At 35.5% G+C, this 21204-nt stretch overlaps 1 protein-coding gene across 1 annotated transcript; it reads right to left on the reverse strand.

The window, feature by feature from the left end:
- Positions 1-2422: 2422 nt before the first annotated feature.
- Positions 2423-13592, reverse strand: LOC144972700 (eukaryotic initiation factor 4A-III). The gene is made up of 10 exons (XM_078914243.1): positions 13412-13592; positions 8457-8529; positions 6976-7105; positions 6270-6402; positions 5797-5877; positions 5396-5537; positions 4749-5003; positions 4152-4259; positions 3529-3656; positions 2423-3031 (listed from the first exon to the last, which is right to left on the reverse strand). Exons 1-10 carry the CDS (start codon positions 13542-13544, stop codon positions 3015-3017), a joined length of 1200 nt encoding a protein of 399 aa, XP_078770369.1. The 5' UTR covers positions 13545-13592; the 3' UTR covers positions 2423-3014.
- Between the last annotated feature and the right edge of the window lie 7612 nt (positions 13593-21204).

A 21204-nucleotide genomic window follows, 5' to 3' on the forward strand; every position in this document is an offset into this window, starting at 1 on the left:
TGTTCATCATCGACCGTTGTAAGGTAATCCTTATCCTACATTTAAATGTAGGCCTGAACAGGTCATATGCCTTGGCATAACGACTTGACGGGGAAGGGGGAGTGTGGCTCAGTATAGCCTTTGCCTGGAATCTACCATGTGGCCAACCGCAAGCCAAGTCTCCCTAACCCAATTTGCAGTGCTGCATTGCGACTGACACCTGGGTTGTTCCAGCCTTCCCTTGGATTATAATTATACCCTAAGACAAATTTCCACTTGAGGATGATAAAGGGAACTTTATTAATTACTTACATTCATATGTTGACGGAGATCACTTCTGTAATTAAACATGTAGGTTTCCCTCTCAGCAAAGGAATCCGGCCACGGCCAGGAAAAAAACAAATAATCATATTCCAAGACGGACAGAAAGCAAGTTGGAAAACGGATGTAGGAAGAATGGGAAGGGGTTTCGATACAATATGCCCAACACTATTGGTTAGTACTAGTACCAGATCCAAGCTGTTAAATTCCTTTTTTTTTTTTCATTGTTTTATACAGCCTACAACTTCCAGCAACTTAGCCCTTTGAATGATGTCATCGAATCCTACCTTATTTCATTTCACCAAGGGGTGCAACCAGATCTGCCAACCCTTCACATCCCCAAAAGTGGAATCAGAAGGCCTGAAAATCAGAATTTGAGACAGAAAATAGGAATTTCATTTCTTTCACCCCCCCCCCCCCCCCCCCCCCCCCTTTGCTCTTTAAAAAAAAAATTCTTACCATTATCATCATTTTTGAAAATCAGAATTTGAGAGATAATGGGGGAACAGTACAAAAAGGAAGAGTGAAAATAGGAATGATTCTGCCAAAAGCGGAAGGGTTGGCAGATATGGTGCAACTCCGCATAAATTATGTGGTACATGTTTAAAAAATTATTTCAATTGAATAAAAAGAAAATTATCATCAAGCTGGTCACGAAGTAAGTCCGTCAAAAATTTGAACGCCGTTTTGATCAAGGAAAATTTCAGTTTGAACTAATGTAAATTTGCCATCATGGAGAATCTTTTGACGAAATTTATATTCAATGAACGGGAATCCAGGAATTTAATGCAGAAAACTGTAATAATCTCTAGTTTATCTTATGGCAGTTAAAGGAAATAAAATGAGAGGCAGTATTAGCAGGCGATGACAGGCGATTCAAGGGTGGGTTGACAACGGGCGGTTCAAGGAGCAATTGGTAAATATCTCAATCAAACAAATTAGAACCCATCAATTTGTAATGTCCAATGTTCCCCTGTCCAAATGGAAATTCTACCCACTTCTTTGATTGCCCAAGATAAAAAGAGGCAACAGGTGTAAATATTGCAAAAACCAAATGGTGACGTTTAAGGGGTTATATAGAGCTTGCAGCACATTAGGGTCATTTCAGTGCAAGTAAAAAAGATGGTAAAGGAAAGGTACCAGAGACAAAGTAAGACATGAACAGAAGATTCCATGAATAATCTATTCATGTGCCTATTATGTCCCATCCAGGCACAAGCAAAGTTTTGTTTTTGTTCTTAAGGGTTTTACGGCGCTTCCAACACATTTAGGTTATATCAGCACCAGTAAAAAGGAAGAAAATGGGGTAGTAGAAAGTTCTTGAATTACAATTAAATCACCCAAGAGAAAGTAAAACAAAGGGGAATTGGGAACAAATAGGGATCAGATGTAGATTCCAAGAGCATACCGCCAATGTACGTAGTCTGAGATCACCTATAAGTCGCAGCCAGACACAAGCACAAGATCCAACAAAGAGGAATACACTCAAATGCTTACATTTCATTATACATTAAAAATAACAAATATAATAATACATAACAGAGAGATAATTTACAAGGAAAAAAATATCATCTCCCAAAACAATAACTATGCATTGACTGTTTCCCTCCCAGCCAAGGACTCCGACAGGGTCGGGACAAAACCAAGCAATCTCATACCAAGACAAAGACAGAAAGCATGTTGGAAAACAGATATAAGGGGATAGAAGACACGGTATGTACCTCCCTGCCTACTGTGGAAGTAGGGAACCCCACCCAGACACAAGCAAAGGATACCTTATGAAAGATACACTCAAATGTTTACAAAGTACAGTACATGATTCACGAGGAAAAAAATATCTCTCAAAAATGAAAGTATACATTTGACTGCCTCCCTTACAACTAAGGATTCACGCTTGGATCAAGAAAAAAAGGTGAGCAATGCTGATCCAGGACAAAGACGAGAGCAAAATGGAAAGGAAAAACAGATAGAAGGAAATCAAAGACAATGCAAAATGACCTCTTTGTCCACCATGGGACAAAGCAGCATAATACTATTTTACACAGTGTTTGGAATTGTGCAACAAACAGGACGATTCAAACACGAGTAAATTTATATAACAACAAAACAAAACACATATGAGTAATCTGTTGAAGCTTTATTTCAATTTAAAGCCCGAAGGCAACACCTGCCATATTATAATTCTAATATGTGCAGTGCATGACATAATCAGACAGACGGTGAAAATTTTGGATTTGCATTTATTTTTTTCATTTTCCGAAAGAATATGCTCCTCAGAGCAATTTAATCTTTATTTGAAGTAAATCGGATGATTTTTCATGAAGTAATGATCAGATGTATTGAAAGGTATCCAGCAACTTCTCTCAAATTTCATATTTCAATTTGACTAGCTGTAAAAAATATATATAGAAGTGAAATTAAGCTTTGTTATTTCCCAAAGATTTACAAAAAGGGTTGATTTAATCATTTACGACAAGAACTCAATTTTAAAATAAAAATTGATCTAACAGAACTTGGCAATGTCTCAGTACAAACCTTTTCACAATCCAACTGATTGTGTCATTCGCTGCAACATATATACAGTATACAGTCATGTGGGATTAAGACCAGATAAAATAACAATCGAACACAAGACAAATGAATGATGATAACATGATGAAAAAAAAAAAAAAAATGGACACGTGAAGCGCAGCACCAAATCCCACTGTGGACATCTATATCAGATCCGCAACTGAAAAAGAAAGATATAGACAATTAAAAAATCAACTGCATTTCAGGTTTATTTCAAAGGCAGAAAATATAATAAAGTAAGCGCATAAATCATAAAGCAAAACCCCCCTATTCTACCATGACTAAAACATTGACACACACGGAAAAACTTTAAAATCAGGATTTCATTTTCAGTGGCTAAGATTATAATGAATAATTTTCTTTGAAATGGGAAATTCAATCCATACACATAATGCTAAATTAGGAAACAAGTACATGTAGTTGTAAATATTTTATGAAAAAAATATCTGACGTAGAGTGAAAAAGGCAGCAAATAAAGCCAGCAGAATTGTGACAAAAACAGGACAATCATGGGAAAAAGAAATGAACTGAGTTGGCAATATGGCAAGGTACCACTGTAACCCTAAAACATGTTTTAAATTCTTATAGGCAAACTGAGGAACAATGTAAAAAAAAAAAGAAGAAGAAAAAATGGATCCAAAATATATAGGCACAAACCATTCATCGGCATTTCATCAATTTGTGTGGCATAGTACTGTTCAATGTCTCTCAAAATACGAATGTCATCATTCTTGACAAAGTTGATGGCCACACCCTTTCGTCCAAAACGACCTGATCGGCCAATTCTAAATACAGGGAGAAGAGAAAAAGGAAACAAATCACAAAACGTGATAAATCAATTTGCTAAGAACACCCAATACTACCCAACTTACTCGTGCAATTAAAAAAAAATTAATGAAAAAATTTCTTTTAAAAAAAAAATCTTTAAATACAACCCCATTGATCACCCAATGAATATATTAATAAATAAAATGTCAACCCAAATGATAAGTTTGTCATCAAGGTCTATCTTGAGAATGGGAAAGAGAAGACCAGGACAACCCTATAATCACTCAGCCATCCCACCCAAATCATATATATTCATCATACAATTTATATGAATCGTGATAGCAAAACTACAAAAGTGACAGAAGCTTGCTTATTTAATGGACACCAGTTCTGGGATAAATAATACAGATGGAGTTATGATCAAACAATCTAAGTCTTCACAGTATATGAGGAGCTTAAAGATATTTCAATAACTTACTGACATAATGCCAGAAACTTTCTAGGGCACAAACCTGTGAATGTACAATTCTCTGTTGTTCGGTAAGTCATAGTTGATGACCAAAGACACCTGCTGTACATCAAGGCCTCTTGCCCAAATATCTGTGGTGATCAGGACACGACTGAAAGAGATATAGTACAATTGTAGATCAGGAATACAAATATTTGTGATGAAAAAAAAAAAACAAAAAAAAAATAAACCCAAAAATTTTTAGTATGAAGAAGTCATACTTCCTGTTTGGACTGTCTACTTCTCTGTTGTCTGCTCTCCTTGAAATGTTTACCTCCTTCCAATAAATACTTAACAATACTCACAATTTCTTCATAAGTCAATGAAACATTATTCTACTCTTATCATATTCTGGTCTTACAAGGAAAAGCAGAATGTGAAAGGATAAGGAATTTTGAAATTCACGTCAGGAAGACAGATTGATATAAAACAGTGTATTTCAATACTCTTATGAACTATGAAGAAAAATTTATAACTGATCCACATGTCAACATAAAGTACCAATAAATTGAAATATGACTCAGTAGCAAGAAATTCCAAACAGATCAAAATGTAAACGGGCATGACAAGCTTCCAATAGAACTGGAAGTTACTGACTTACCTTCCACCAGAACGGAATTCCTTCATTATCTCTTCTCTTTCCTTCTGTGGCATCTCTCCATGCATTGAAGAAACGGTGAAGTTAGCCTCTCTCATTTTGTCTGTTAACCAGTCTACCTTTCGTTTTGTGTTGCAGAAGATAACAGCTTGCGTTATGGTCAGGGTGTCGTACAAGTCACAGAGTGTATCGAATTTCCACTCTTCACGCTCAACAGCAACAAAGAACTGCTTTATACCTTCCAATGTCAACTCATCACTGAAATAGGTAAAAAATACAAAAAAAGTTTCTATAGATAGTAAAAGATAAGAATTTAACTTAGTATCCTAGCAACAATGCTAAATAATGAAGAAAGAAAACAATAAAGGTTATTGAATTAGCATACTATCACCACTGATCAGTGAACAGGTCTATATACTCAATTCTTTTTAAAATATTGACAATAGTCAGTGCTGATGATGACAAAAAATGAACAAGGAGGAAAATTGTGAATGACTGCCTTTAAGCCCCATTTTTACTGCACTAACCCCCACATTTAGAGCAATTGAGATAATAAACAACTGATTATCTCAAGGACGCCCCCATTTGTCCGACATTTCACAGGTATGAAACAGGTTTAACCACAGAATTTTTTTTATAATGGAACAAACCGTTTGACAAGGATCCTGACGGGTTCAGTCATAAATTTTTCTGTCATCTCAAGGATTTCATGAGGAAGTGTGGCTGAAACCAATACAACCTGTGTTGCAGGTGGCAAGTATCTGTATACATCGTATATCTGTTCTTTGAAACCTGTGCAGAAAGACAAAGGGAATCGAACATAAAATGTAGGAGAGCTAATAAATGTGTATGAAAAGTTAAAATTCAAATAAGCACTTAGTTTTGGTGGTTATATAATGGTCGTTCAGAAGGCTTGCTTGCCAAAGACAACAAAGGAACCAAACAAATTCAAGAGTTGATTATCTTCAAAATTGGAAAGGTTATCAAATCCATTCATCCAGCCAGATTTTAAAATTCATAAAAAAGAGTGAAGTTCTAATATACTGCATACCTTTTTTCAGCATTTCATCAGCCTCGTCAAGAATAAGCATTTTTATTGATCGTGTTCTCATGTGTCTCCTCTTGATCATATCTACGGAAAGAATGCACAAAGGATGTTAAAAACAACAGGGTAAACGAAAAAACTAACTCTTTTATCAAGGAAAGTCATTATGCTGATGATTCACCACCACTGTTGGCTTTCTATAGAAACGCAACTAATTCCAAAAGGGAATTATCATACATTAGATTCCAATTAAAAACACAAATTATATGTGCAAATTAAACAGAAGTGAAAATGTTTTTAAAAGTCTAGTCATAACAATAAAAGCAATTGCCAATACTATTTTGAAATGGTGTTCCGAGGCTTACAAAAAAGCGGGAGCATCAAAAGTATAATGCAAAATGTATCATACATGCAACAGAAATCCAATCCTTAACATCTTTAACTTATAGATAAACCCAACTTTGAAAAATCAGTCCTACCAAAGACTCTTCCTGGCGTTCCTGACACTACATGCTGTCCATAATCAAGTTTTCGAATGTCATTTCCCACATTTGTACCTCCAACACATGCATGGCATTGCACATTCATGTAATCTCCAAGAGCAAGAATTACCTGCAACAATTTAAAAATGAGATTCGACATTGTACAGTTCAGTCCTCATGATTTCTTCTATTTACTTCATCATAATAGCAACTTTTTGTTTTTAAAAACAAAACATGATTAATAAAAAAGAAAAAAAAAAACCAAACACCCCCCCCCCCCCCAAAAAAAAACAACTAAACCTTTAAGGCTAAATCATTAATTTCTCTACATTCACAAGGATATCCAGCAACAACAATTTATGCTAATTTCAACAATCATTAAGCAAGTTGAGCAGTTTGCCTTTAAATTTATTTTTCTGGTTCAAAGCCAATCGACACTTGTGAAGAGAAATATGTGCTTATCATTTAAATAATGGGATATTCCAATACATAATATATTTAGATATTTTTATTTCAAAGTAATTTCACATGAAGTCAATTTAAACATAGAGAAAAGACTCCCCAGATAAATATGTTAAATTGAAACCATAAATTTTAAAATAATAAATTCACAAAAACAACACTCTTCGCCATGCTACATTTATTCCCCCAAAAGAACATAAAAAACTAAACTTACAGTTCTTACAGTTTTAACTTTACTCACCTTTTGACTCTGTAGTGCTAATTCACGAGTTGGTGATAATATTAGGGCTTGGAGCACTCTGTGTTGTGTGTCGAGGGACTGTAGGGTAGCAATGGAAAATGTGGCAGTCTTACCGGTACCTGACTGGGCTCTGAAATTCATTACAGACATTTCAATCAAATAATGGGATATAAAATGTCTCTCCAAAACAAAATAATTTGCTAAATTTATTAAGTTTTTCTAAAAAAAAAAATTTTAAAAAGGGGGTGGGGGGGGGGGGGGAGAGAGAGAGAGAGAGAGAGAGAGAGAGAGAGAGAGAGAGAGAGAGAGAGAGAGAGAGAGAGAGAGAGAGAGAGAGAGAGAGAGAGAGAGAGAGAGAAGGGAGGTTGGTGGGAGGAAAAGGAAGTGAAGAAATCTATTTGGCTAGCTCTAAGGGAAGTTAAGGGAAGAGGAGGCCCTGTATTTTATCATGATCGGACCAGATTGATTCAAAATTAATATGGTCATACTTAGGTAGTATATGTCCAGATAAATGCACATTGTACGAAAATATCAGAGGATGGAAGAAATTATTAGGCATTCATACTTTTCGATTTCTTATGACTCAATTACATGCATAGTTTCTTATATCTTCTATTATTGCATTTCATCAATGTACCAGATCAATGTCCGAAACACTAAATGATGACAGCAAAAAAACAAAAAGAGAGGGGGGGGGGGGTGTTGGAAAACTGCAGGGGTGTGCATTTATTGTTATTGACGTAATCTTGTCTGATGCTCTTGTAACACTCCCCACCTTGGCATTTTTTTCATGACAGGAATGGTAAAACTAAAAAGAAAATATAGTTTCATTCAAAATATGACATCCAGACATGCCAACTTTAAATTGGGCTCACAGGATTATCAGACACCGCTCAGAGAATTTTCAATGCCAAAAGAGGAATTTCCGCACACAAGAAAAGGGAATTGGGACGGTATCTGGCATTGGGTTTAAATATTGTATAGTTCTAAATAGATAACTGATTAGAACTATATTATGATATAAACACAATGCCAAAGTTTCCTTATTTCAAATGAAGTAAAGCTCCAAAAATAAATGATTGTAGTCCTGGTGGTAGTGATATTGATGATGTGGTGGTGGTGGTTGTTGAGGGATAATGATGGGGTGGTGGTGGTGGTAGTGTAGTAGTAGTGGTAGTGATGATGATGTGGTGGCAGCTGTAGTAGTAGCGACAGCGAAGATGATGTGGTGGTTGGGGGGGGGGGGGGGGGGGAAGAGAAACAATTTGACATCATTGGAATTTGACGGAAGTTGCCCGTAACCCAGAATTTTTTGCTCCAGACCAGATTTTTTTCAGGTGAAAGTTTTCGCATCACTGCTTATCATATTCATATTGTAGAGAACTTCATTAAAGTGGAACGCCTATATCAAGTGTTATTAAAGTATTGCAACAAGTTAAAAATTATAAGAAAAATAATGACTTATTGGACTAACCACTTACTGTGCAATAACATCCCTTCCTTTGACAACTTGCTTGATTGCTCTCTGTTGAATTGCTGATGGTTTCTCAAAACCTATTTGAGAATATTATTTTCAAGAATCAGACATAGATTACACACAAATGAGAAAGAAGATAGTGAATTACTAAACAGACTAATTTCACTATACAGTGAAAATAGTAAAGGAGGATATTTTTAAGGTATTTATCAGCCTATCAGACGCACTATCATCCATTGGGTCCCTACTATTATCGCTAGCGCTACTACCCACGGAATCCTCACCACCAATGCTATTATCTACCTTGTTCCTACCACCAGCGCCACTAGTATTGTCCACTAAGTTCCTACCACCAGTATATCACTCATAAACAAAGAAGAAAAATATGTTTTAGCTTTAGTGATATCATCAGTGAGATTCTGATGGGCAAAGGAGGCTATTTTCGTGGTATTTATCAGCTAATCAGACGCAATATTATCCATTGGGTCCCTAGTACTATCGTTGGCGCTACTACCCATTGAGCCTTTACCACCACTGCTATTATTATTATCCACCTTGTCCCTACCATCAGCCCTATCGTTATTGACCAACTTGTTCCCATCACCAGTAAATCAATCATAAACAAAGAAGAAAAATACGTTTTTTAAAACATGATTAAAAAGCTTTTGAAAAAATCCCCCAAAAAGACAAAGACGTAGTAAACGAATACACTGATGATAATGATAAAATATTATAAAACGATAACAATCGAATTTTAAATAGCGCATGTTGATAACACAATGAATGGTATCGATGTTTTTAAAAAAATATAATTAATACTAATAATAAAAACAACAACAATAAAGGTAATAATAATGATGATAATAATAATAATAATAATAGATTAATTTGAAGTATTAAAATATGTACAGTAACTATAACAACAAAAATGATTTCTTTCTCAATGAAATTTTTTTAAAATAAAAAAAATTGTCCACAATGGGAATCGAACCAAGTACTTTGAAGTTTGTCCTCTGCACCACGGAGCCACCTGACTGGTCATAACATTTAATGAGGTCTTTCTTAAACATTATTTTAGCTTCAATGCAATTTCTATTATCTGGTTTAAAATTTTGATTTTTTAAAGATTATTTTTTGTATTTTTTAAATTCTTCTATTAACAAAGCCGTATAGATGTCACAATATAACTTTTGCCACGCCCAAATATAGAAACACAGCATCGCTGATGAAATTAGGTGGAATGCACATACGTATAAAAACGATCCGTTAAGATACACCGTCAAAGGAGGTGCACAAAACACTCTGAAAGGTGAATTGCCAGTTTCACATTTTCAGTTCAAAGTGTCAAAAACTTACATTTCATTGATCCATTTCTTTTTTTTTTAAAAGCTGGATTTGGAATTCGAGCACTATTTACTTTCATCTTGTGTAAATGTTAAATATCACTTGATATTATTAACTTATTTGGGACACAAATAACCACTGGCATTTCTTCAGAATATTTGGAATGTTTCAGACCTTGTGTGGCATTTTGCATAAAACCCTTATGCCAACGAGATAAACATGTCTGCCAATAACGAAAAGGCCAGGCTTTTGGTTATATCGTAATGTTTTTATGCAACTCCGTTGACAGTGTATCTTAACGGATCGTTTTTATGCATCTGCATTACGCATACACGCATTCCACGCGATTCATCAGCGATGCTGTTTTATGTATTTTTGGACATGGCAAAAGTTATATTGTGACATCTGTACGTCTTTGTAAATAACAAAAAAAAAAAAAAAATAAATAAAATAAAAATAATCTAAAAAATCGAAATTTAAAACCAGAAAATAGAACCTGCATTGAAGGTAAAATAATGTTCTAGAAAGACCTTATTAAATGTTATGTACAATCAGGTGTCTCTGTAGCGTAGTGGACATGCTGTCAGACTCTAACCTTGAAAGTACTAAGTTTGATCCACATTTCCAGTGTGGATAATTTTTTTCTTAATTTCATTTTATTGAGAAAGAACTAATTTTTTATAAAATAGTTACTGGACATATTTTTAATCAATTATTATTATTATAAATTATACTTTTAAAACAACCCCAAAGAACATTGGTACCATTCAATGTGTTATCAACTTGCACTTATACGCATCAATTGTGATCATTTTAATAATATTTTATCATTATCATCAGTGTATACATTTACTGTGTCTTTGTATTTTTATTGTTTTATTCTTTTTTCTATTTCCATTTTCCTTTGTTTATTTTTGTTGTTGCTTTTCAAAAACTTTTTACCATTACCATGTTTTAAAAAACTTCGATTTTAATTTTCTAAAATTATTTATCTAAATTTTGGTTATTGTGATCAGTATTTGTGTGTCATGTTTCTTTTTACCTTTGATTTTTAAAATTATTATTATTTAATTATTATCAGTGTATAAACGTACATCGTTAATCACTAGGCAGCGTGCTAAACTACAATCTAAAACTATCTAAAACTCATGGACGTAGATGGGTCTATTCACAGAAAATAAGATGAGAAGCCTCTTTTTCCAGGGGTTTATTACTATTTTTACACCCCAAGTGGCAAATAAAAATGGTGTTTTATTAACTTGATTAATATCTATTGTCACATTTTAATTCGTACTTCCTTACAAATGGGTATTATATTTCCTGTCCCATCATTGTTTTCGGTTAGTCACCTTAACTTCTCAATTCACACATATTTAATATGTCCGTGTTTTATTCATTGTGTTTTGTCGATAAAGGAGAAACCTGAAACTTCCACAGTATCTGTCTTCATCTAATAAATTGAAGCTTAGAATTCAACACATCTCGTTATTTTTTCCTTCGAGCTTCAAGCAGCACCGCCAACAGGGGTGCATATTTTTACACCACCAACAGAGGTGCATAAAAACGGTGCGTTCTTGTACACCTCCAACAGAGGTGCATAAAAATGCCACCTTTGGTTATTGCCAGATCTCAGACAGATGTCTACCAATAATCGTTTTTCTTTATTGGCAGACATGTCTGGCAATAACGACAGCCTTCTTCTTATTATTATCATTATTATTATCTTATTAAACTTTTTAAATTTTAAAAGTAAAAGTAGGTTGGGGCTGGGGAGAATAGGTTTTATTAACCCTCTCGTGTTCAGATTCTTTTTGGGGGAGTAGATAATGAGTTCCCTATATGGCCATGTCAATCATGTAGACATCCTTTGATGATATAAGCCTACTCTTTGATATCTGTAGTCGCCTTTTCGTTTTCTACGGTCACTCATGGCTAAACTCCGCCCAGAAGCGATTTCATAGGTCCGTCCATCACCAAATTTCAAACTTTTGTTCTCGTGAGTTCATAAGTTTTTTGACCGAAGAACGATTGGCTACTGAACATCTTGACCCTTCAACGATTGGTCGTTCTGTCAGCTCACGTGTCAACAGCCGTCAACAATGAATTGAATCATCGTTGAGGCAGTGGAAGACGGCCATGGAATAGTTGCGTCACATCGCCACGTTGTTGAATAAATTATCCAGGCATGGTCGATAGGTAAAAAAGCCAAATTATGTTGTAGTTAATTTGAAACAAACAAAGTATATCACTGATCTCGTCTCTTTGAGATATAAAGAATGATATAAAAATCAAGAAAATCGGCCGATAAATAAAAAAGTTGCTAAAAAAAGCTAAAATAAACAAAAGCAATTTTTAAAATCAAATTTATTCGTAAAACAGTTGGTTTTCAACCGATTTTTATGAAACAAAGACCAATGTACTTCTTTTTCAAGCTGATTTCAGCAATGTGACTTTCAAATTCCTCAGAATTATATTTTTTACTTTTAGATTTTAGCTTTTAGGCCTACTCCATAAGGTGTTATATTTCTTGCATAACAATAGCGTAATACATCGACGGTGAGAAGCGTCTTTGTTTCGGCCAGCTGGATAGATAGCCTGTGATTGGTCGAAGACTTTGAGATGCTTGATTCACAATTCTACACGAACGGACCCCGGCGGTCTATCAAAGAGGTGTAACAAATTTATTTACCGACTTTTTTCTTGGTGCTAAAATTACAAAGTAATAATTTCGCATCAGAAAAAATAACTCTGAAGTTCCTATCTCTTTATTACAATAAAATTGATACCACGAATGACAAAATCGACCCACAAATAAGGGAGTTATAAATTATTCATAATATTTTTAAAAGTTTACAATAATGGTCTTCAAAGTCATTTTTCATCACCAAAGTCGTAATTTTTTACCGATTTTTACCAAACAAAGTGCAATGTCAATGATTTTCACCCGCAAATAAAATAGGATTTAAATCGCAATTTCTGAAACGTATTTTCTTTTCTGTCGGCAAATTTGTAAAAATCAAAGCTGAAAACACCCTGCGGCAGTGACAGGGCCTGTCATTTCCTTCACAACGATTGGATTTTACACTGAGGCCAGTCTTGACTACCCCGCCCATGAATATTATGTCGTTGTCGGTTTTTGTCGGGTTGAATCTTAATAAAGAGTTAATCCAACTCCAACGGGATTTTTCACTGACTTTAGACTTTAGTAGAGTTGACACAAAGTTGGGCACACTTCAAAGACAGAGTCGAGTAGCTAATAATAAGCTCATAAGGTGATTTCTAGACTTCTTGTTCATAAAAAATGTTCTCTGACTCTACTCTTCTTTTTCTTACACTTACTTCCTCTCACTCTTACTCAACTCCGCTCCACCAACTTCCTACTCCTACGATTGATTCTTCTATAACCATTTATTTTAATAAATCATACAATTCCACACATTGTAACAAAATCAGAAAAATTGACGGAGTTAACGTCTTGATATATTTTTCCTTCTTTGACTTTAACACGATATCTACAAGTCAAGAACAAGACACACGTCAACTACATAACTATCGAAAATAGGTGCTTTGAACATATCTCCGACTTTGAGTCATTAAAAAATATAATAAACTTACCATATGCATATATTCCTCTTAAAAGATCATCTTTAAGCCCCATGTGATCGAATGTTGGGGTAACATCCACCTCCTCACTAGTTTCGAAGTCAACATTTTTTATGTCATCGGTCATAATACGCCGTTCTGCCATTGTTGATGGTTTGTAATGAAATGACGATTTTGCGAGAACTTCACGGAAAGAGGGTTGACCGCAATCGTTGAAAACCGGAAATGACCTCTTTTCAAACATTTTTAATTCGCCTTTTTCATAGGCTACTGATTTTTTCGCCTACGGGCGTAAATTTGTTGAATCTTGAACAACGTGGTCATCGACGCCAAAACGTGGGACAAGGTGGTCATGAACACCAAAACAAAGGTGGCAGAAAATGGGATTAAACCACGTTGGAATGTCAATATGGCAATGAGTGACGAAAAACCGCGAACAAGTTAGAAAAAAGAGAGTTGCTTAGGCCGAAGGCCTTAAAAAAAAAAAGAAGGAAAAGACAGGTTCAGGCCGAAAATTGCTGGATATGATCATAACTTTGATCGTTATATATATAAATCATAAACAATCAAAAATATATCAATTAAAATCTTATTCATCAAATTTACAATTTAAGTTTTGGAGATCCCTGTCGGTGATATTTTTGAATTGGTTTATATTTGGAGTCTTTGGTCATAAATTTCAAACTGTTCCGTGTATCAGCTGTTCATTTAAAAAGAAAATTGCCAAATAGTTGTGAAAGAATAATATGTGATTAAAGATTTCATATTTGTCTGCGGCGGACGAACTTTATATGAGAGAACTTAAAAAGTGTATTGATTTCAATTTTATCAAAACTATGGACAATTTTGTATAACACTTTAAGACTGTCGCGTTCTGTAGGATAGATCCTGGCGAACCGACAGAAAGTAATAAAGTTTTAATTTAAAGAAGATAAGTAGTGGTAGAAGTGGCACTTTAGATAGGGAAAGATCAGGTTCATATTAATCGCACCGTTAAAGCAGAAATACTGTAAGAATAAATCAATTAAAGTAGCTTCACACAATAACACATAATTAAACTAATGTATACCTAATAGTAAAATTTAATTAAATAAAAGTTAGACGAGGAGAAAGTCACTTTTCACCCTCTCTCATTAAGAAAATCGATTTAGTGTTGTTTGTTCCTTATCTGATCCGTAAAGGGTGGTTTTGAGTCAAATGCGCTGGTTGGCGGACTGGTTGCTGGCAATCATTTGTTTGATTAAGGCGGTGAGGGCGGATTTTTGCTAGGTTAATTTATTGGATATTTCTTATAGCCTTGATTTGGTTATTCACTCAGAGACATATCCTTAGCTATACCGGACACACCGATGGATAGGTAAACTGATTGGTGGGTAGACAGATCTACGAATACACAGGAACAAAATTTTTACTGAAGTGCAAAATTCTGTCATTCTATTATGAGCAATGATATTTAAAGAAAAGGATTTAATAATAATTCTGAAAACTTATATAGCGCTATAACTCCGAGACACCAGACTCTAAGCGCTTAAATTACAAATATTAATTTGGCTGAAACATACTCATTCACACACACAAGCATACATACACACACACACACACACACACACACACAACACAAACCAGACAGACCTATCTTGCTTCTCATACAATCTACTAAAGACGAAACAGATATTATGTTTTAAGCGAACGTTTAAAAATAGACAAAGATTCTTTTTCACGAACGCTCTGTGGTAAGGGGTTCCAAACAGAGGGTCCGAAATGAGAAAATGATCTCATTCCAGCATTTTTCCATATTCGAGGGACAACAAGTTTGGTGGAATCAGTGGCCGAACGTAAGGGGCGGGGTTTTGAATATCTTTCAATTAATTCCGAAAGGTAGGAAGGGGCAGTACCTTCAAGACAACGATACACCAAAACACAAACTTTGAATTTAATCCTTTTCTCAACAGGCAGCCAATGCAGGTCATGAAGCAGAGGTCTGGCAGAATCGCACCTACGCTTCATGAATACTAGTCTGGCAGCGCTGTTTTGGACAATCTGAAGACGTCTCAGATTATATTGCGAAACGCCAAACAGTAAAGCATTACAATAATCCAATTTTGATAGTACGAGGGACACAACCAGGTGTTTGGTCACATCCTCAGATATGAACCGTCTAATGGAAGCAATCTTTTTTTGTTGGAAAAAGGGAGATCTAACCAAATTATTAACCTGATGCTCCATCGACAGTCCAGAGTCTAAGAATGTGCCAAGGTTTTTCACTTTGTCAACCATTTGAATAGAGGCACCCCCCCAGCTTCAATTTCAATTAACAAACCATTGATATCACCACTGATTGGGGGGGGGGGGGGGCAGCGTGGCTCAACGGTATGGTCTTTGCTTCGTACCCGAAAGGTGCCGAGTTCGATCACCCAACACCGCGCTGTGTGGCCTTGAGCAAGTTACCTCGCCATAACTCAATTTGTGGCGCTGCACTGCCCCTTACATGCCAGATGTCTCATCCTATGAGTCATCCCAGTCGTCCCTTGGAATAGACCCAAGAGACAAATTTCCCCATGGGGATAATAAAGGGAATTTTATATATTTTATTTATTTTTTATCTCATGTTGAGAATAATACTAACGGGTTACAATAATGTTAGTGGGATGCAGGGGTGTTGGGATGGGGGAAATAAGTAAGCAAATAAAGAGCATCTGCTCAATTGTTTCATTTGATACAGGGAAAAAAGTTGCCTTCCTTTATAAATACATAATATTACTATTGCGCATAGGCAATAGTACATTTGCAAAATGTAATTCATTCATTTGAAAGGCATATATATAAGATAAAGAGCGAATAAAATATTTTTGTTTATAATAGACATGAACATAGAATTAAACGAATGAGAATACGTACGAAGCCTAAAAAGTGTCCACCAATGAAAGCATTCAGCGCCATTTTGTTGTTGGCTGAGAATGTAGTAATTACCATTCATTCGGTATCTATGTCAACATAACGACACAAGAAAAACAACAAACAATATCAAAATCCACAATAAAATGTTTCAGAACTGTTGCGTATATTTATGGCACAACGAAGCTGTCAAAAAATGAAGTTAGAGAATGTGTGTAATCATGTATTATAATAACCTGTAATGTGTTTTCCAACCACCACATCATCTACTACTACAACCACCACCACAATATCATCACTAACACTACTACTACAACCACCAGCACCACATCATTATCACTACCACTACTACTACACCACCACCAGCACATCATCATCACTACCACTACTACAATCACCACAACCACATCGTCATCACTACCACTACTACTGCAACCACCACCACCAATATCATCATCATTACCACTACTACCACAACCACCACCACCACTACTATTACAACCACCACCACATCACTACCTCAACTACTACAACCACCACCACAATAGCATCACTACCACTACTACTACAACCACCACAACCACATCGTCATCACGACCACTACTACTACAACCACCACCATATCATTACCATTACCACTACTACTACAACCACCACTACCACCATATCATTACCATTACCACTACTACTACAACCATCACAACCACATCGTCATCACTACCACTACTACTGCAACCACCACTACCACCATATCATCACCATTACAACTACTACTACAACCACCACAACCACATCATCATCACTACCACTACTACTACAACCACCACCACATCATCGTCACTATCACTACTACTACAACTACAACCACCACCACATTATCATCACTACCACTAATACTACTGCAACCACCACCACCATATCATCATCATTGAAATATTTTTTTTTTTTAATTGAGCTTTATATAGTGCAATATCTACTAAATGTGCTCAAAGCGCTTTACAAGGGGTCCCTGGTCAACATTTAACATGTAGGACGAGACATGACGCCTGTTAGGCGATATTACAATTTTTCGGACAAAGACAACTCTGTTAACGGCCAGGTACTCATTTTACACCTGAGTACGGTGAGAGAATGTGAGTAAAGAGCCTTTTCCAAGGACTCAACTATGTGCCGAGCGCGAGGCTCGAACCCAGGACCTTCCCATCCGGAAGCGAGTGTCATACTACAAGACCACATAGCCGCATCATTACCACTACTACTACAAACACCACCACCACATCATCATCACGACCACTACTACTACAACCACCACCACCACCACCACCATATCATTACCATTACCACTACTACTACAACCACCACCACATCATCATCACTACCACTACTACTACAACTACAATCATCACCACCACCACATCATCATCAATATTACTACTACAACTACAACCACCACCAACACCACATCACCTCACTAACGCTCAGTACTACAATCACTACCATTAGGTTTTGGAGCTTTACTTCATTTGAAATAAGGAAACTTCGGAATTGTATTTGGCATTGTGTTTATATATCATAATATAATTTTAATCAGTTATCTATTTAGAACTAGATACTATACAATATGTATGCCAAATACCACCCCAATTCCCCTTTCTTGTGTGCGGAAATTCCTCTTTCGGCATTGAAATTGAGTGTGAGAGAGTCCTCACTACACACATAAACAACAGAAACAATTTAAAAACAAGACTATGACACGCAACCACTCACACACGAGGCTATACTATTTATCCTTTTCTCTATATAGAATAGGACAAGACAAACAATAGCTTGACTCTCGCTACACTTCGCATTGATGTTTGTCGTCTCACGAGTTCAACTCTCGGTCGACCTGTCAATATTCCTTTTTGCCTCGGACGTAATCATTAATAGAATGTTGTGTGGTTTTGACCGTGAAGAAAACCTTAAGAAGTCACATTTATATCATTTTAGAGAGATCGTTTTGAATAATTTTGAGTTAAACGAGCGAGCAGCAACTTGTTTTCATGAACGGCCGATCAGCGCTTGTTTACTATAGTAACGCGATTCCCAGCCAACATCAAAATGGCGGATATTATTCTCATTGAGGCCGCTGGTTGGTTAGCCAATAAGAGCACCGTACGGTTTCCATTGGGTAAATTCCTTGGACATGAATGAATTATCAATTTACTAACAGTATAGGTATGGTGTTAATAGTGTGAGAAGTTCCTCATCTAGTTTAAATAAAAATGACAGATCGGAATAGAATCTGGAATAGCTTTTATTTCTCCTTACAATGTTACATAATTTTCAAAATGAGCAGACATAATATTAGATTTATTTACAAAGATGAATGGCCTCCAATGAACGCTGACTTGAATTCAGTGGACTTCAGCATTTGGTCATTGATGGTTTATAAGAGCGGTACAATATTTTACACAGAAGCAAAACTAAAATTCAAAATTAAAAAAGATAGTATCGACTCACTATCTAAGCTATTAGAAAAGCAATGGTTCATGGGGAAACAGTCATAAAGTAAATTGAGGAATAGACAGATCACATTCAAATTTGAGAATTACGTCCAAATTCTTTCGATAGTAATATGACATTTATTGTGTGATGCGTTTATTGATACAATCGTGGAATACAATAATTTCAGAATATTTTCTTGAAATAATTGTTCATAAATTTCATGAGAAATGGGGGTTATAGTAAATTTTCAGACTTGCTTGCATAATTTATAGTATTTCGGCTGCATGCTTTTAAACTTTTCCGGGCTTGTTTTTTTCCCCTTTTCTCGCCCTCAATATATAATATTGATAGAGACAGTCGTTATTGTTCGGCTTGTAGAACAAACAAAATTAAAAAAAATAAAAATAAGACGCCCAATAAGCGACTTGTGTCATGTTGATATTAAATATTACGTATATGAAATAGACAAAAAGTTCCGTGCGATCTGCTGAAAGTTATGAAGCCTCGGGAAGCGGGAAGCGTATTGAGGAATGTGAATAAGCTACATGCGACGTGAACTTGTTTGTATAGGCAGTATGCAGTTGACGTCACTCAGGTCTTTGTTATTGTTTTTTGCCATCCATGTCTATGAGTAATTCTCACTAAAACGTATGCTATAGATAGTATGCGCTTGGCGAAGAAGTTCACAACATTGCCATCCGGAAGTATAACGGACCAACACACAAAATTGTGTGCAACCATGAACGTTTATAGACAGGTTAATACAGTTTAGTGAGAATTACTCATAAACTTGGATGGCAAAAATCAATAACAAAGACCTGAGTAACGTCAACTTCGAACTATCTATAAACATTCAAGGTTACACACAGTTTTGTGTGTTGGTCCTTTATACTTCCGGATAGCAATGTTGTGAGCTTCTTAGCCAAGCGCGTTCTATCTATACCTATCTGATGACAATTTGTTACTGCTCATTGTTGTAATAGAAATACTCTCAAACCAACGCAAAATGTTATATATCACAATAATGTTTAATCAAGCCCATATTTGCGTACCGTTATCAGATCTGCTCACATGTGCACATCGGGTACACGGGAATGCGCTATCCATGTCGCGTTTAGATCCATGCCTTTTATCAGACTGGTGGTGAAGAATTTCTTCCCAGATTTGGCATACTTATCTTTTACAAATTACAAAAAGGAAAAAAAAAAAAGAACAGAAAAAAAACCCCAACAAAAACATAACAAACCATCTCCCCCCAACCCCCCCCCCCCCCCCCCCCACACACACAAAAAAGTACAAAAAAGAAGAAAAAAAACAAACAAAAAAAAAACAAAAACAAAAACAAAACAAACAAAACAAACAAAACAAACAAAACAAACTACAACCAACAAAACAAAATAACAAAAAACAAACAAACAAAAAACAACAAACACACATAACCAAAAAATAAAAATAAAATAAAAACACCCAAAAAACAAAACAAGAGAAACAGACAGTAAACAAAACAAAAATAAAAAACGAAACAAAAAGTAATTGTAAAAAAAAAACAAGAAAAAACAACAACAAACAAACAAAGCAAAAACAAAGCGAAACAATGAAATAAATCTCCACCCCCTCCGCAACAGAAAAAAAAAAAAAAAAAACCCAGCAAAAAGAGAACAACCGTCGAGCTCTGTTCACCTAGGCTTAGAGGCTAAGAGTCTTCAATGGCGGTTCTAGCCTATTTACAGTGGTGGGGCAAAGAGGATTCGGTCATATATATATATATATATATATATATATATATATATATTATATATATATATATATAATATATAATATATATTATTTTTTATTTTTTATTCTTTTTTGTTTTTTTTTTAATAAAATTTTTTTTTGATTTTTTTTTCGCCTTTAAACAAAAAATATTTCAACCACCAATAATCACATTCACAATGAAATGACAATACCAGTAGATTTTAATTCTTCCAAACGTAATCAAAAATGAATCACGAAAGAGAATACAACTAAAAAATAAAGCGACGAGACATAATGCGACAACACCTTGACAATACAAGTCCATTTCCTTCACTCAAAAAATTAAAGAGATGCTTTAATCCCTCAACGGCGATATTAATATTGCTTTTACATATTTCTGGTTTTCAGTAGTACGTAGTAACCTTAAAGTTTTCATGGAGAAGCAACAACAGCGATATGACTCGAGTTTCATTCAGAGCTCAAATTGCATAATTTTTACTGCTGTCTTGGTGGTCAGAATGATTGTGCCGGTGGTGGTAGTGGTTGGAATAGTGGTAGCGGTGGTGGTGGTGGTGGAGGAGGAGGAGGAAGACGAGGCGGTGAGGGGTAATTATGGTAGTGGTTTTGGTGGTGCTGTTGGTTAGAATGATAGTTGTGGAGACGATGACGGAAATTGTATGATGATG

Source organism: Berghia stephanieae, chromosome 1 (genome assembly GCF_034508935.2).
Source record: "Berghia stephanieae isolate SIO BIC M18660-M18661 chromosome 1, UCSD_Bste_1.3, whole genome shotgun sequence".
NCBI lineage: Eukaryota > Metazoa > Mollusca > Gastropoda > Nudibranchia > Aeolidiidae > Berghia > Berghia stephanieae.

Bases quoted from the DNA above. Each gene is read 5' to 3' on its own strand.
- LOC144972700 (XM_078914243.1), bottom strand. From the start codon at position 13,544: ATGGCAGAACGGCGTATTATGACCGATGACATAAAAAATGTTGACTTC. The intron at 5,878-6,269 runs GTAGGACTGATT...TTCTTTCCGTAG, and splicing joins AACGCCAGGAAGAGTCTTTG to ATATGATCAAGAGGAGACAC. The intron at 5,004-5,395 runs GTTTGTTCCATT...TACCTATTTCAG, and splicing joins GTCAGGATCCTTGTCAAACG to TGATGAGTTGACATTGGAAG.